The 14,869-nt window shown below is 41.8% G+C and overlaps 1 protein-coding gene across 1 annotated transcript in view; it reads left to right on the plus strand.

Annotated features, from left to right (window-relative positions):
- The first annotated feature begins 1,757 nt into the window (after positions 1-1,757).
- The window catches only part of LOC134510842 (collagen alpha-4(VI) chain-like), a 42,349-nt gene continuing 29,237 nt past the window's right edge, over positions 1,758-14,869 (plus strand). Inside the window, 11 exon segments of the mRNA XM_063324067.1 lie at positions 1,758-1,780; positions 2,367-2,897; positions 3,004-3,014; positions 3,413-3,454; positions 3,457-3,756; positions 3,759-3,974; positions 7,729-8,078; positions 10,283-10,361; positions 10,945-11,090; positions 11,185-11,277; positions 12,574-12,627. Coding sequence (XP_063180137.1) covers positions 1,758-1,780; positions 2,367-2,897; positions 3,004-3,014; positions 3,413-3,454; positions 3,457-3,756; positions 3,759-3,974; positions 7,729-8,078; positions 10,283-10,361; positions 10,945-11,090; positions 11,185-11,277; positions 12,574-12,627 — 1,845 coding nt within the window.

The raw sequence follows: 14,869 nt of genomic DNA on the forward strand, positions 1-14,869 counted from the left end.
TTCCCTTCCCCCCTCATGTCTAGTTTAAAGCCGTGTCAATGAGCCTTGCTAACTCCTGCCCCAAAATTCTTTTCCCCTCTGGGACAGATGCATCCCACCTGCCACCAGCAGGTCAGGTGACTCATGCAGCAGCCTATGATCAAAAAACCCAAAGCCCTGCCGATAACACCAGTCCTGGAGCCATGAGTTGACCTGATGCCTCTTCCTGTTAATTTCCTCATTTGTGATTGCCACTGAAGGGATAGAGGAGAATAAAACTTGTGTTCCTGACCCCTTAAGCCACCGCCCCAAGGCTCTAAAATCTCTTTTAATCGATTTTGGGCTCCTTCTACCCACTTCATCACCACCCACCTGAAATACTAAGAGGGGGTAATAGTCAGAGGAGTTTACTAGGGCCGGAAGTTTGTCCAACACGTCCCTGACCCGTGCCCCAGGGAGTCAGCAGACTTCCCTGTGAAATGGGTCAGGACGGCATATTGGCCCCTCCGCCCCCCTCAGTAGAGAGTCACCCACAACAGTGGCCTGTCTGCTTTTCCTTTTGGAGCCAGTTGTGATGCTGGGTCCATGGCGACTTTGTTTTTCTAACATTTCTGGCCTGGGTGTATCGTCCTCCACTCCAACAGCCAGTTCCTCCTGCAGGGCTTCATACCTGTTCTGCAGGGGCAACTGGGAAGGTGGGAGGGCCTGGGAGGGGATTCGCCTGCTTCCCCAAGCAGAGACCTGTTTCCATTCCCCCTCTTCTCTGTGATCCCCTCCTACTGCCTGGTGACGAGAGGGGAGGGGGTCCTCTGATTTGTGTGGGGCCTCAATCTGTTCCCTTTCACTCAGGGAATGGGTCCGCCAGTTGCTCTCCCTCTCACATTCTCTGATGCTCCTCAACCTCTCCACTTCTTCCTTCAGCTATGCCACCAGAATGAGCAGATCATTTACCTGTTCACATCTGACACAGGAGTTGTCTCCGCTGCCCTCCATCGCAAGTGCCAGGCTCCAGCACTCTCTGCAGCCAGAGGCCTGGACGCCCGTATGTTTGTGTGGGGCCTCTGTCTGGGTGCCCACAGTTTTTTTAACAGCAGCCTTCAACCGGGTAGCAACCATGGCTGGATCTCTACACACAAGTGACACCTTGTGACTCAACAGCCAGTTGGGGTAAGCACTGGTTGCTCACTCTGTGGCCAGGGACTAGTCCCTGCCCTCCCGGAGGCTTCCTATAACCTGGTGGCTTGATCAACTGGGGAGGTGCTGGCTCTGCCCCAGGCTCACTCAGCAGCCCGCCCACCAGCTGACAGCCCTCAGCACAGGCTGAGGGCTTTTGCCGGCTTCCAAAAGTCCCAAAAAGAGCTTTTCATTGGCCCTTTTCGCTGCAGATCCCTTCCCCAGCGCAGTCTTACCTGCCCTGAAGCTGGTCTCCGCAGCAAAGCTGGTCTCCTTTGCCTAAGAATGGTGTTGCAGAGGATGTAGCCTCTGACCCTCTGTATGATGAACAGGGGAAAAGGAGGAACTAGTGGGTGCTGAGAATTTATCAGGATAGGTGAAAAGACTATTCTGACAAGGGCCAATAGGTCTTGGATTCTGAAAAGTAATCGGGATGGAAAATTATTCTTCTATTAGATTACACATCCTGTAGGAAAACAGGAAAATTACAAAATATTTATTCAGTCTGCAGGAAAGCTTCTATAGCAGACATCATCTTCCTGGTAGATGGAACGCGTAGCACAGGGACAAAGAACTTCAAGATCATGCAAGACTTCTCGTACATAATGGTCAGTGGCTTTGATATTGGGCAAGAAAATGGCCATAGGAGAGCTTGTATTTAACCACAGAATAACTTCCCTAATATTCTGGGGTGTCCCAATTAGCAGTCACTCTGCAGGAGAATGGGAAAAGCATTTGTCTAGCAAACTTTCCTGTAGTGTGGGCAAGGGACCAGTTAAGGTATGGTGTTTATTTTGGGGATTTCTTTTATAGTGAAAATCAATATATAAATCTCTGCTCTTCAGCACTGATAGGGATTTAGGTTTCATGTTTTGTTGTAGCACCATCTTGTGTATTACCTTGAGATGATCCTTTTTGTAGCAACCTATTCTGATTATCCCATGGCGTGACTCACTCTTATCTGCCTGATGTTTACTTTGCTTTTACTGTGCTCCAGTGCGACTGTTGCAGACATTGTGTTTCTTATGGATGACTCCAGCAAAATGGGGTCAAAAAACTTACAGCTGATAGGGGCCATTCTGTTAAAAATTGTTAATGCCCTAGATATTGGTCCAAGTAATGTAGGAGTTTGGCTAGTGCTCGGGCATTGGAGGTCACGGTCAGGGGTCAAGATTAGGGGTTAGGGTCAGGCTTAGGGGTTAGGGGTCCCACAGCCCCCATGTGGTGCATGGATCATCTGGTGTTGCAGACCTGCAGTTCAAAAATGTGCAACGGCTCCTAAAAGCAGTAGCTAATGACTCAGTGATTGGGGTGAATAAAGTTCATTTTGGTGTTTTGGTCTGTAGATGCAAGTGGGAGATGAATTTCTCACTGAGTTCATACTCCTCTGAGTCTCACAGTAGAGAAGCAATATTCAACTTGAAGCCTCTGCCAGGCCAGCCCTTCACAGCAAGAGCTTTGAGCTTTTCCAGGCAGAGACTAGGTGTGAACTAGGGTGGGCATGCATCTTTCCGTGCTGTCACCAGGATCCTTACTCTTACTGATGAACCAGCTGTACCATTGGATAGAGCCAACCTTCGCATGGCTGTAAAAGCTTTGAAGGGAGGTGAAATCAACTTAACTGCTGTTGGAGTGAAAAAAGCAAGCAGAGCAGAACTTGAAGAGATTACTGAAGGTCAAGAAAGATTACTCTTTGGACAAAGCTATGATGCACTGCCAATAAAAATGCTAGGGAACTTGCTTCTGCAATGAAAATATCAGGCAAGAATTTTCTTCACTTCAGGGGTACCAACATGCTGTCTTTCTCCACAAAAGTCATGCAGTTCAAGTGTTGTGGTTTTTTTCTCACAGTGGCCATTCAGGTAGCAAGGGGATGAGTCTGGTGAGTGGGGTAGTTAGTCTGACTTACGTTCATTGGTAGGTAAAGTCTGACCTCCCTCAGCTGAGAGTTCGGCTTTGATTGCAAGCTCTGCCTTGTTGTGACTCTCCCAGCTGGTCTTTTGATGATACATAAAGATCTGTGATTTCTTCTACAAGTTAATAGTAGAATAATCTATGCATGGAATGTCTGTGGGTTGAAGTAGGATAGATGATGATGGGTTGGCCTTGTATGGCCTTACTGTGAACAGCTTCTGTGACTAAAGGTTTACACTGCAGAGAAAAAGGAAAAGTTTAAACACTGCCAAGGTTATGTTCCTCACAAGTTGTTGGTGTTTTTTTCTGTTTGTTTGTTTGTTTTCCCCTCTGCTTTTCCCCTTAGTTTGCAACAGTCAAGTGGCAGATCTGGTATTCCTGGTAGATGGATCAGCATATAAAAAAGTAACTTTTCTGTCATGAAGATCTTAATGATGGAAGTTGTGGACAGCTTTGTTATTTCTAGGGAAAAGGTATGTGTCAGAGTAGTCCAGTACAGCCAAGAAAAAAAATATTCTCTTAACGAGTTCTGCACTGACACCATGATAAAGGAACAGATCAACAGAATTGAGCAGTTGCATTCTTCTGCGTTCGCTGGCAAATGGCTGAGGCTTCTCCGGAGCTTTTTTCAGCCTGCCAGTAGAGGTCGCAAGAGCCAGGGAGTGTCACAGAACCTTGTAGTGATTACAGGTGCTCTGCTGTCAGACTGGAGGATGCAGCAATGGCTTTGAGAAGTGATGGGAGCCATGTCATTGCAGTTGGCATAAGGATTATAAATTCCTTTGAGCTGCTTTTAATAGCTTGTGATGCAAGGAGATTGTTCACAGTAGAAAACCTTGATGCAATGAAAACCCTCGGGAGGAGTATTGTCAATCAGGTCTGTGAATCCAAATGTCTTCCGAGCTAGGGTAAGTAACGTAAACATTTTGTTGGGTGTATAATGGCAAATATCCACATAGCTACATGCAGTCCCTGATAAAAATACCTGAGCTAGGTGGACAGCAATGCAGCTGTTATACCAAAGAAGACTGATGAGGTTACTCAGTCTTGCAACTTTCTAGGCTTGCACCTTGCTTCAGTCAAGAACCATTACATTCTTTAGTATGGTAAATAACTTCTGAGATAAGACAGTGCTTCACATCTAGCATTCGTTTTCGTAGCTCCTCAGTGTCTGAAAGGAGCCAGAGCAAATATGCCCAAGGTATGTTAATCAAAAGAGAGAAACAGACATGTCAGTGATATTTAATAAAGAGCCTTCCAAAAACCTAACTTTGTCATCTACAGCTGACCATACTGCTTCAGTGGGACTGTCAGCAGCAGCTGATGACAAAACTTATGTCTCACAGAGGCACTGGGGAGAGGGGTTGTGAGAAAATCCATCCTTGGATATGTGGGAGGTATTGGCAAGGTGTGAGCAGCAAATCCACAGTAATGCTGAGATGCTACCAAAAGCTTCGCCTATATAAGAAACAGAAGGTGGTATTGCTTACTACATCTTCTTGGTGGCAACAGTAGCTTGGATGCCACACAGCCTGAGAGGCTCCCAACCCCAAAGAAAATAAAGGTTCAGCACTACCTTTGATTAATGCAGCAACTTTTATCAGATGTCAGATGGTGTTTTTGTATTTGAGTTTATGCTGACTTGGTGCTGTGGTATCAGTCGCCTTGTCATGTGGGAAGACTGAAGCAGAAAACATATACAATTGCTCTTTAAAATTACATATTCATGCCAGGTATGTAGTAAGATAATACTGTAGATGTGTTTGTTAGGTTGCAAAAAGAAAAATGTAGTGAATGACAAATCAAAAGTCTGAGCTCCTCCTCCACTGAAGGTGAGGGTGACCTACTGTGGTGTAAATGGATGGCATCGATTAGGGATAACAGGAAGAGACAGTTCTGGAGCGGTTCTTTTCTCTGTGCCCATCCTTTGACTGTCCTTAAAGCTCCGGATGTTTTACATGTGTTGGATACATGCCCTTTGTTCTTTTTGTTATACCATAAAATTGATCCAACCCAGTTCTCCAGGTTTCATTCCCTTAGTGACCAGAAACGTAATGTGAGAAAGGAGCACTGGGATAACTGCACTGCTTGTCTAAGGCTTTTTTGTAACAATGGCTGAACAAATTGATAACCTTGCCTCTTCTGCACCCTGGGCTCCTGAGATCTTAATCATCCCCAAGCTGTCTGGTGTTTGCCAGAGTGTCAGGGGCCAAAACGAAGAGCGGAGCCTTCCCTCCTAAAGCCAGAAGCTATTCTATGTGAATTATATCTACTCAGCTGGTTTTTAGAGAGGACAGCTGGCCCTGTTTCAGTATGAGCTCTGCACCCCCACCCCCTCTTTTTTGCATCAAGAGCTGAGCAAACCTCCATCTGAAAAGGCATAACCCGGCTCCTGAAAGCAGAGAGAGAGGGGGCTGCTGCAGAAGTGTGGTGCGCTGCCATGGAACAGCATGACGGCTGATGTAGTAGCACCTCCTGGTGTTTCATGGCCAGAGAACAGGGAGATTCAATGGGAGATACAGCAGTAAACTTAATAATATACAGGCACACTTCTTTAGAGAGAGAGAAGTTAAGGAAAGCATATTGGCTTTGATCTCAGCAATGCATGTATTTATCTTCAGTTCTGCATAACTTTGTCTCATGAAACAAAGATCAACTTCCTGAGTAGCCTGTTTTATTTTGTCCTGTCATCTGTTTTCCTGTTTTCACTGATCTTCTTTCCTGTAATAAATCTATTAATTCCCCTTTCTCCAGTCACCTTCTCTTAAACTGCCAGATTTTTCAAATTTAAAAAACTGCATTCAAGGTATGGAACATAACAGGGGAAAGATACACCTTTGCAGCACTAAGACAGGGCAGTTTAACAATGTGGATATGTGTGGGAGGTGATTCTAAAAAGAAGTTAGCTACACAGAGGTGTTTACTCCTGCAAATAAATACAGATTATCAACAGAGTATAGAGTACCTATAGAATCTGTTTTACACATTCTCATGCACAACACATTAGCACAAAAGTGAATGCTTTGCTGCTGTTTTGATATTATTGCTGGTACACTGGGGAATTGGCAGGGAATGTTTTAAGAGCTAGGCAGTGTGGATATCCACTTGTCAGGGCTAAACTGCTGAGTCCATGGTTGCCCTTCACTCTGCTTCCATACTATGTGATTAAAAAGACCCAAATCTCAGAAAAAATTCATTGTGAAAACATACTGTGTGTGTGCTGGACACGAATACATAGTGGAAGAAATATGCGATAAATTTTATGTTCATCAAAATGTTTAATCAGAAGCATCCTTCACAATCAGAAAAATGTAGTTCCCTGAACTGATGATGGCCTTTGCATCACAGGTGTTCTGTGAGTCTTGAAATCAGATATACAGCCTTACAACCTGTGTAAGGAGCATGACTAAGGGATGTGTGTGTAGACATATGTGTGTGTATAGATATATATTCAACTGTTTAAGAGAATTTTTTTCTTGTTCTGGACTAAACAGAATAGCTGTATAGATTTCTTATGTTGCTCTGGGGCCTGAATGTTGTTTTTTTAATCTGTCAAAACTCATTCAATGTGACCTTTTACATTTAAAGACTTTCATGCTGCTTACCAGCAAGTCATACCCTCTAGGGGGCAGTTTGTACCGCAAGTAAAAATACTGAAACATAAGGATGACCACTCTGAGGGGAAATTATTTCTGGATTTGTTTTGTTAAAGAGCTGAACACATTCATCTTTTTCATAAGTGAGGGAAAACCCAGAAAACTGTAATGAAGCTTATATGGAATAATGGTCTACAGGAACTATGCCAAACTAGCAAACATAGGAAACAACCTTGTGTTTGATGAGTGTTTCAGAGTCAATGGGTGAAGAAGGAACAAAATTAGGGAGAGTGCAATTTTACAGATAAAACTGCATGCCTCTGACTTCCTTGCAGAGGTACAACAACAGATGATAATGCATGCAGGGGCACAGAATAGAATTCAGCATAGCACACGAAGAATCAAGGTACAAAAGAAATATGACAAGTGCTTTAGCAGCTTGATGAAGGCAAGATGATTGGGGAGGGAGGAGGAATTAACCACATTGCAGTATTTGCTGTTATTATCAGGAGCTATGCAAGCAATTCCATAACTGAGATAGTCCCCACCTTACAGCAGCTGTTATTCACAGTGGATATATGACATGGCATGTAGGCAATGCTGCCTCTTTCTCTCATGTTTGTTTCTTTGGCCTGTTGCTCTACGTTTGTATGTATCATCTGGTCTTGTGACAAAGTGATAAAGCACAGTCAACCATCAAACTTCCCATTACAACTGGAATATGTACTGCACATTCTCAGTTGGTAGCAAAGCTCATGGAAACATTTGCAAGACTAGGTAGGCCCTTTAAGGACACTTGACAGCTGGAGAACAGCAACCTGTTTTGCAGTTTGGGTATGTATATATGTCCAGTAATGTAGGTCCTTAGTATCTGCAAGTTCACCTAGCCCCACTGAAACTGGTGGGCTGATGGTATTTTATGTTTACGGAAAACCTATCTCGCTGATTCTGACTTCTGGTTTTAAATCTACCATATTGAATTTTGTTCCACTCCTGTGATTTTGGCAAAAGACGAGATCACAAATAATGTAGGTTTATAGTTTCCTGTTTGTTCTACTTTTTTCAGATTGCAACATAGATCTTTCTATAGCAATTGATATTTCAAGGCGCATGCAGCCAGCATCCACGGTGCTTCTGAAACAGAAATTGCAAGCATTCCTCCCCAAGCTTTTACTCCAGATGAAATTGCTGCCAAATACCAGCTGTAATGCTGGCTCTCCAGTCAACATTAGATTCAAGTTCCAAGTATTAGCACAGACGAGAGAATTCATCTTTGACTCTGATTTTGAAGAATATAATGAAGAGATCATACAGAAGTTCTTAGATACACAGACCACTGTGGACACCTACCTGAATGCAGAGTTCTTACAGGCACTTGGGGAGAAGTTCTTTAACGTGACCTCTGCTAACATTAAGGTAACTTAATGTTGTGAACATATATGTTGGAAAAATTATGCAGTTTGATGTTTATAGACTCTGATGCGGAGTACTCCAGGGAGACAAAAAGGTAGCTCAGGAATTGGTGACTCCAATAAACAGAATCACAGAGTGGTTGAGGTTGGAAGAAAGCTCTGGAGGTCATCTTGTCCAATCCCCCTGCTCAAGGAAGATCAACTAGAGTAGGCTGTCCAGGATTGTGTCCAGATGGCTTCTGAGTATCTCTAAGAATGGAGACTCCACAACCTCTCTAGGAAACCTATGCCAGTGCTCAGTCACTCTCATGGTAAAAAAGTGTTTCTTTAGGTTTATATAGAACCTCCTGTTCTTTCATTGGCCCTTGTATAACCACGTATATCATAAAATGTCATTTTATTCTGAATAGGGAACATGACCACATGCAATTTTGCTTCTTTTGGGCCTCAGCAGATAGAACTTGTTTGACATACAAGTCAAAGCAGTGCTTTTTTTCTCCAAATTGCCAATTCTGTTAGATCCCTGTTGAAGAATAGAGTTAAGGAAGACTTCTTTCTGTTTATGCATTGCTACTAGAAATAAATATGCTGTGTGTCTCAGCACTTTCCGAGTAGATTAATATTCCTTCCTGATAGTGTTTATGTGCAAATTGAAAACACAAGATTTTAGAATGCATGTGAAATCCCAATTTAATCTCCCCAGGATTCTGAGCAATAGGGTGCTTGTTCTGTAAAGATTATTATTTGTAAACCTCATCAGGGATAGTAATTCTCTGTTGTTTGCATTTCTTCTTTTCTTTATTATTTGTTTGTTTCTTAGCAAAAGAGTTGAACCTCATTCCAGCATTTTTACAAAGCAAGACTCAGATGTGTTCCAACAAGAGCTTTATATAAATGGAAGCAAAAAAATGATGCCCACGCTAACACTGCACATTCCCCCCCCCGCCCCCAAAGATTGCCAAAAAAAAGCATCAAGCCCAGGCCTACAGTGTTGTTTCTAACAGTCTGTGGTGTGTTTACCTACCCATGGTCCAGCTCTCCACTGTATCACAATCTGCTTGAGCAAATATAGAATCAGTACCGGTGCCTCCATATTGGATGTTTGGGAGCTTTCCGCCACCAAAACCAGTTAACTCTACCCACTCTTAAATTCTAGTCTCCTTGCTGCTTTAGCACAGAAGTGGGATGGTTGTTGTGGCAGTCACTTCATTTGCCTTTGTCACTTGTGGAAAAATTCGCCTTAACAGGAGTAACAGAATTCACATTGGTTGAAGCTGTGCATTGTACTGGGAATGTAAAATAAGAAGGATGGGAGGGAAGGGACTCTAACTGTGCTTGTCCGCTTGTTCGTCAGAGAGTTTAGGGGGACTTAACGTCATTACCACTGGGGGCAGGAGACAGTTTAACTTTGCAGCCTCTTTCTGGGAAACCTAATCCACTGGATGAGTGGGGCCTGAGAAGACTTCTGTGGGTTTGAAGGGGGAAGGTGAGGAGATAAATGGGAAGAGGCTGGTAGCTTGGAGGGTAACTGTAAGAAATTGTGCTTTCCTCAGCCCTGAAAGAGGCTTACCTATAGCTCTTTGGCATGAAAAGGTGTAAATGTAGCAAATGCAAAGGGTCAGGATTAGCATCCTTATGTGAGCTAAGCCTTATGTTTTAACAAGGAATAATATGTCAGAAGGTGGAGCAGGGTGATGCACTGCCTATGCAGAAAGGGCGAGGGGACATAAGCATCTGCGGGGAGGGAGGTCTGTACCCAGAGAGGATGCGCTTCCTGGTGTGGCTCAGTTGACAGCCAACTGGACCTGCTCTTGTAGAAAGGGAAATTGTTTGCTCTAAGTTCTTCTTGATATTCACATATAGGAGAACTCTTCTGATAGAGAAAGCTCTTCAGTGGATAAGTCACAGCAGAATTGGCCTTCCACCTAGCATACTAAGAAGATGACAGATATAATATAATTAATAGCAATACTATGAACTGGTCACCAAGACAAATCCCTCAAATGTGAATGCTGTCAGGGAGGAGAGGCTTTTGTGTTCTGTTCTCCTTGCTCCTCAGCTCTTTTTCCAGCACATGTTCCAGATCTGCCACAGTGTAGTGCAATTTGACCACCTCATAGCCAGTTTTCAATGCAAACTGTACTTTTTACAATGACTCAACTTTTAGTCTCTTCTCAATTGACTTGTCATTACTCCCTTTCCTGACAGGTTCTGTTAGTATTTTCAGATGGGCTGGATGATTCGCTGGAAGATCTTAGAAAAGCAGCTGACTCACTTCACTTTAAAGGTAATACAGTACCACATTGATGCTCCAGCCTCCTACTACCAATGGCCCAATGTATTGCTCCCCCACTGCGACTTATCCACGTGACGTTACCTCTCCAATATGGCATTCCTCAGGAGTCAATGGGAGAGTGTTTGCTTCTCCATGTGAACCTGTGTACATGATAGCTTGTCTGCCAGATGATGCCAGAAACACGCCTAGGGGTGCAGAGGGCCTCGGATGGTTCTGGTTTTTGGAGTTCAGCTCTGGCAGCTGGGGCAATTCAGGGCAGCCCCTCTCACTGATGAGTGCAGCACCAGAGGTTAGACCCAACTCTGACTTCTGCAGGAGAGAACAGTTTTCAACTTCTGTTTGGGCACTGAGTAGCAGTCTGGTCTGACAAGTGGGGAGAGAAGTTAATCGTAAAATTACTAGTCTGGATTTTTCTCTTATAGATTTTTTCTCAATATCTTGATTTCTTTTAACATACTGTGTTGAAGCAGTGAAATGTAAGTCTTTTAGAGAACTGCTTTTATTCACAATGATATTGTTGGTTAAATAATATAGTTCAGACATCCACTAATTTAAATCTATGCTTATGTTGAAGGTCTTGATGCATTTCTATTAGTTGGCCTGGACAATACACAGAATTTGACGGAACTTCGGGAAATAGAGTTTGGCAGAGGATTTGGATACAATGAACCTCTGAGTGTTGGGTTTGCAGAGATTGCAAACATATTGCAGAGAAATCTTGTAAGTCCTTCCGTGATATAAATAAAAGGGGGAAAAATCAGTTTTTGTTTTATGATTAATATACATAAATGAGATGTTTCTTGCCATTTTTTAGGATACTGTTGCAGAAAGGAAATGCTGTAAGGTGGTTTGTAAATGCCTTGGGGAAAATGGTGATCCTGGTGGCCAGGGAAGTCCTGGAAGGAAGGTAGGAGAGCTAAGATAGACAGTACTTAAGGATTGCTTTGTTTTTCAAGGTAGTATTTCAGAGCATGCATGCATGTGCCCATGACCTTTGCTGTTAGGACAGATGAAGGAGAAACATGAAATGTGATCATTTCTCTGCTGCATATTCCTATTTCAAAAGTCTTTTTGTAATGATGGTAATTCGTACATATAAAGAGCACTAAGCACTGTCCTTCACCAATTCAGTAGAAAATGGAGAGGGATTTAAAAATTTAAGTCTGATTAACCAAGAAGCTTATTAGCTATTGTGAATAAGAAACTTCCAGCTGACAAGCCGAGAGAAGAAAATAATCCTTCTTCCCTATGTGTGAGCCTTATCCTTTTGTTATCCTCTGTTTATTCCAAATATCCTCTTCTGTAAGTTTATTCTTATTGAATAAAATACTAGTTTATTTTCTTTAAGATTTTATATTGTCTGTTTCAAGCCTTTCAAGTATTGTAGATATCACTTCTACAGCATGCTAGTAGACTTAGTTATTAAGGTTTTTAGTATATATAGTCTCCATCTGACTACTATTGATTCCATTATTTCCAGTTATTCCAGTAACATGCTAAGTAAGTTATATCTGTAGTTCCACTCTTCAGTTATGTGATTGCATTTAAATGAATTTTTGGTTATCTTTTAGCAAAAGTATAGTCTTCTGATATTTATTCATAAACCAATTTACGATTTTTTTCCATTACTCTTCTTGATTTTCTTACATCCTTCTGTTTTACTAAAATGTCTCGATTAACATACTTAGACAAAACAGTGTTCAGAATGTAGACATAATTGTTTTGCAGGCAGACAAACTGATGCCTGGGTTGTACAGCCTACAATTGTAAAAACATGCTTTTGCAGCACAAGCTTTCCTAACAAGCTTTCAACTCCTTATATTTTTCATTCCACCTTAGAATTTCATTACTGTATAATGCTTCCTTTTCCAAATCACTAAGGAAGATATTTAATTTGACCAAACATCCCAATGAGCTTTCTTAACACATCAGGCAGTTTCCTGAAATAACATACTGAAATATTTATATTGAATATTGTTGTGTTGTGGTTTTTTTTGGTTTTGGTTTGGTTTGGCTTGTTTGTTACATAGGACTGTGCAGAGTGTCTGTGTGAATGTAGCTGATGGAACCTGCCCTCCTCAGCATAACCAGGTCTCATTTTCAGGAAATGTTTTCTATCTCCATGTGCAGAGTAATCTGATAGAAATGAACCCAGTGTGCTTGGAGAACAGTGTTACTTATTTCTCAAGTTCCTGTTTTTCAGGGAAGTACAGGGTACAGAGGATCTCCTGGCCATCCTGGTGAGGAAGGTGGAATTGTAAGTAAATATTATTCCTTCCTGCTAAGGTGATGTTGGTTGGTGCCTGAACGTGTCTGCACTTATTCATTCACTCAATGCTCGTCAATGTTAACCTAAAATGTGTTTAAGCAATATGTATCTGAAGGTAAATATACAGACTTGATTCTCTATGCTTCTCACCTCACCATAGTTAGTAATAACTTCTAACACAGATAAAGAATCAATTAGAAAGAATCACACAACAGCATTTTATGTGGTATATTTATGGCTAAATCGTACACTAATTTTTTTGTGACAGACTACCAGATTCTGTGCTGAAACGTCTTGTAGAAAAGGCCATCCCTTCCCTTCTTAGCATGTTTAGCATAGAGAAAAGGAGGTTGAGGGGAGACCTTATCGCTTTATTGCTCTCTGCAACTACCTGAAAGGAGGTTGTAGAGAGGTGGATGTCGGTCTCTTCTCCCAAGTAACAGGCGATAGGACAAGAGGAAACAGCCTCAAGTTATGCAGGGGAGGTTTGGACTGGATATTAGGAAAAATTTTTACACTGGAAAGGTTATTAAGCATTGGAACAGGCTGCCCAGGGAAGTGGCACCATCCCTGGAGGTATTTAAAAGACATAGTGCTTAGTGATATGGTTGAGTGATGGTTTTTGTCAGAGTTAAGTTGATGGTTGGACTAGATGATCTGAAAGGTCCCTTCCAACCTAGGCAATTCTATGATTCTATGACTGGATAACAAATCTAAATTTTGTAATATGTTTTGATGATTTCCAAATCCTTTGCAGTATGCTATTCCTGACCTAAACTTCAATATAATGTGCATAAGCCAAAGCCCAGCCCACTGGCCGTATTTCTGCCTCCTTTACTGTCTAGAAACAAAAAAAAATCCCCCAAAGAATAAGACATAATTTCCTTAGCACCATAATTTCTTTACACCTAGTTCTAGGTTTAGCTAGGTTACAACACTGCACCCATGACCTGTATATTACTCCTAACTACAGGAGAGAAGCCTGCAAACTGAGAACTGGCCAAGGATTTATCTCTGTACGTAACACTAAAACCCACATTGGAGTAGTTCCAGTTCTCACAGAAGATTGGTCAGCCTGGTCAGCCTTTAGTGAGGCAGCCTGGGGCAAACCTACTGTCTATTTGGAAAAAGGCAGTAGTGGAAAAGAACAGTTGTCATCTGGGATTCTCAAGAAAGTGCATTGTGATGGTGGTTTTACAATTTCTTTGGAAATCACTGGCTGTTTCCACAGAAACTGGAGCAGTTTCCCCAGCATTTACTTTTTTTTTTCAGGTGGCCTGATTTTCTGAACGTTAAGAGTAAAATTCCATATGAGTAATCTCCATAATGACTTAAAAATATTTGTTACTCAGGTATAGAACTATTTTTACATCCTTTTACAAACATGAATGACACGATATAAGTAGGAATTAGAATTCAAACCCTTAGGGGCTTTTAAAATGAGAAACATTGTGAACACATTCAAATGGGATGCCCCAAATTTTTCCCCACAGTATTTTGATTTGAAAGTTTCTAAATCTTGTCTTTTTTTAAGTGATGAAGGGGTGGAAACAATTTTGAATTTGATTTTATGTATCAAATTGAATTTCTATTTTTGACCTTCTAAGAATCCAGAATAATCTTCTAGAACAGATAAATTACAGAAGTTTTCTTTCTGAATTTTCTGGTCCCTTCGTTTTTCTTTTCTTTACTGTGGAAGGATAAGAAGAAATCATGTCCACACTTTCAGAAACTTTACACATCTCCTGCGTGTGAAGCCAACAAGAGACTTCCATGTTGTAAATTTTTCTTGCTTAAGGCTAAATTTTTTTCCAGCCACAAGGTATGTGAAGCATCCAAAGCAATTGAATGTAGTAAATACACAGCAGAAAGCAGACTGCAGGTAATAGGTTACAGAAGATGCCACAAGGAAAGGAGGTTGGGGAGATAATGCTGGACAGCTTTGGTTTATCATGGTGTAGTACTCAGCTCAGAAATTAGTCTTAATGTTTCACATAGGCAATGCAGCCAGGCCAAAATGGTTACACTTTTGTTTTTTCATATTGTGTGGTTCTGTGGTACCATTGTCTACCTTCATCTAGAATGTGATCCATGTTGCCTTTTTGCTAGAGAGAGACCTTTCTTTAAAGATGAGAAAAGAAAGAGAATGGTGTTTGTTTTTCTGATCTTAGGCTTTTCAAGTTTGTCTTCTCTTTTGCATGGTAGTACAGGAGCTCTCATGTTTACCACG

The sequence above is a fragment of the Chroicocephalus ridibundus genome, chromosome 2, assembly GCF_963924245.1.
Source record: "Chroicocephalus ridibundus chromosome 2, bChrRid1.1, whole genome shotgun sequence".
NCBI classification, from domain to species: domain Eukaryota; kingdom Metazoa; phylum Chordata; class Aves; order Charadriiformes; family Laridae; genus Chroicocephalus; species Chroicocephalus ridibundus.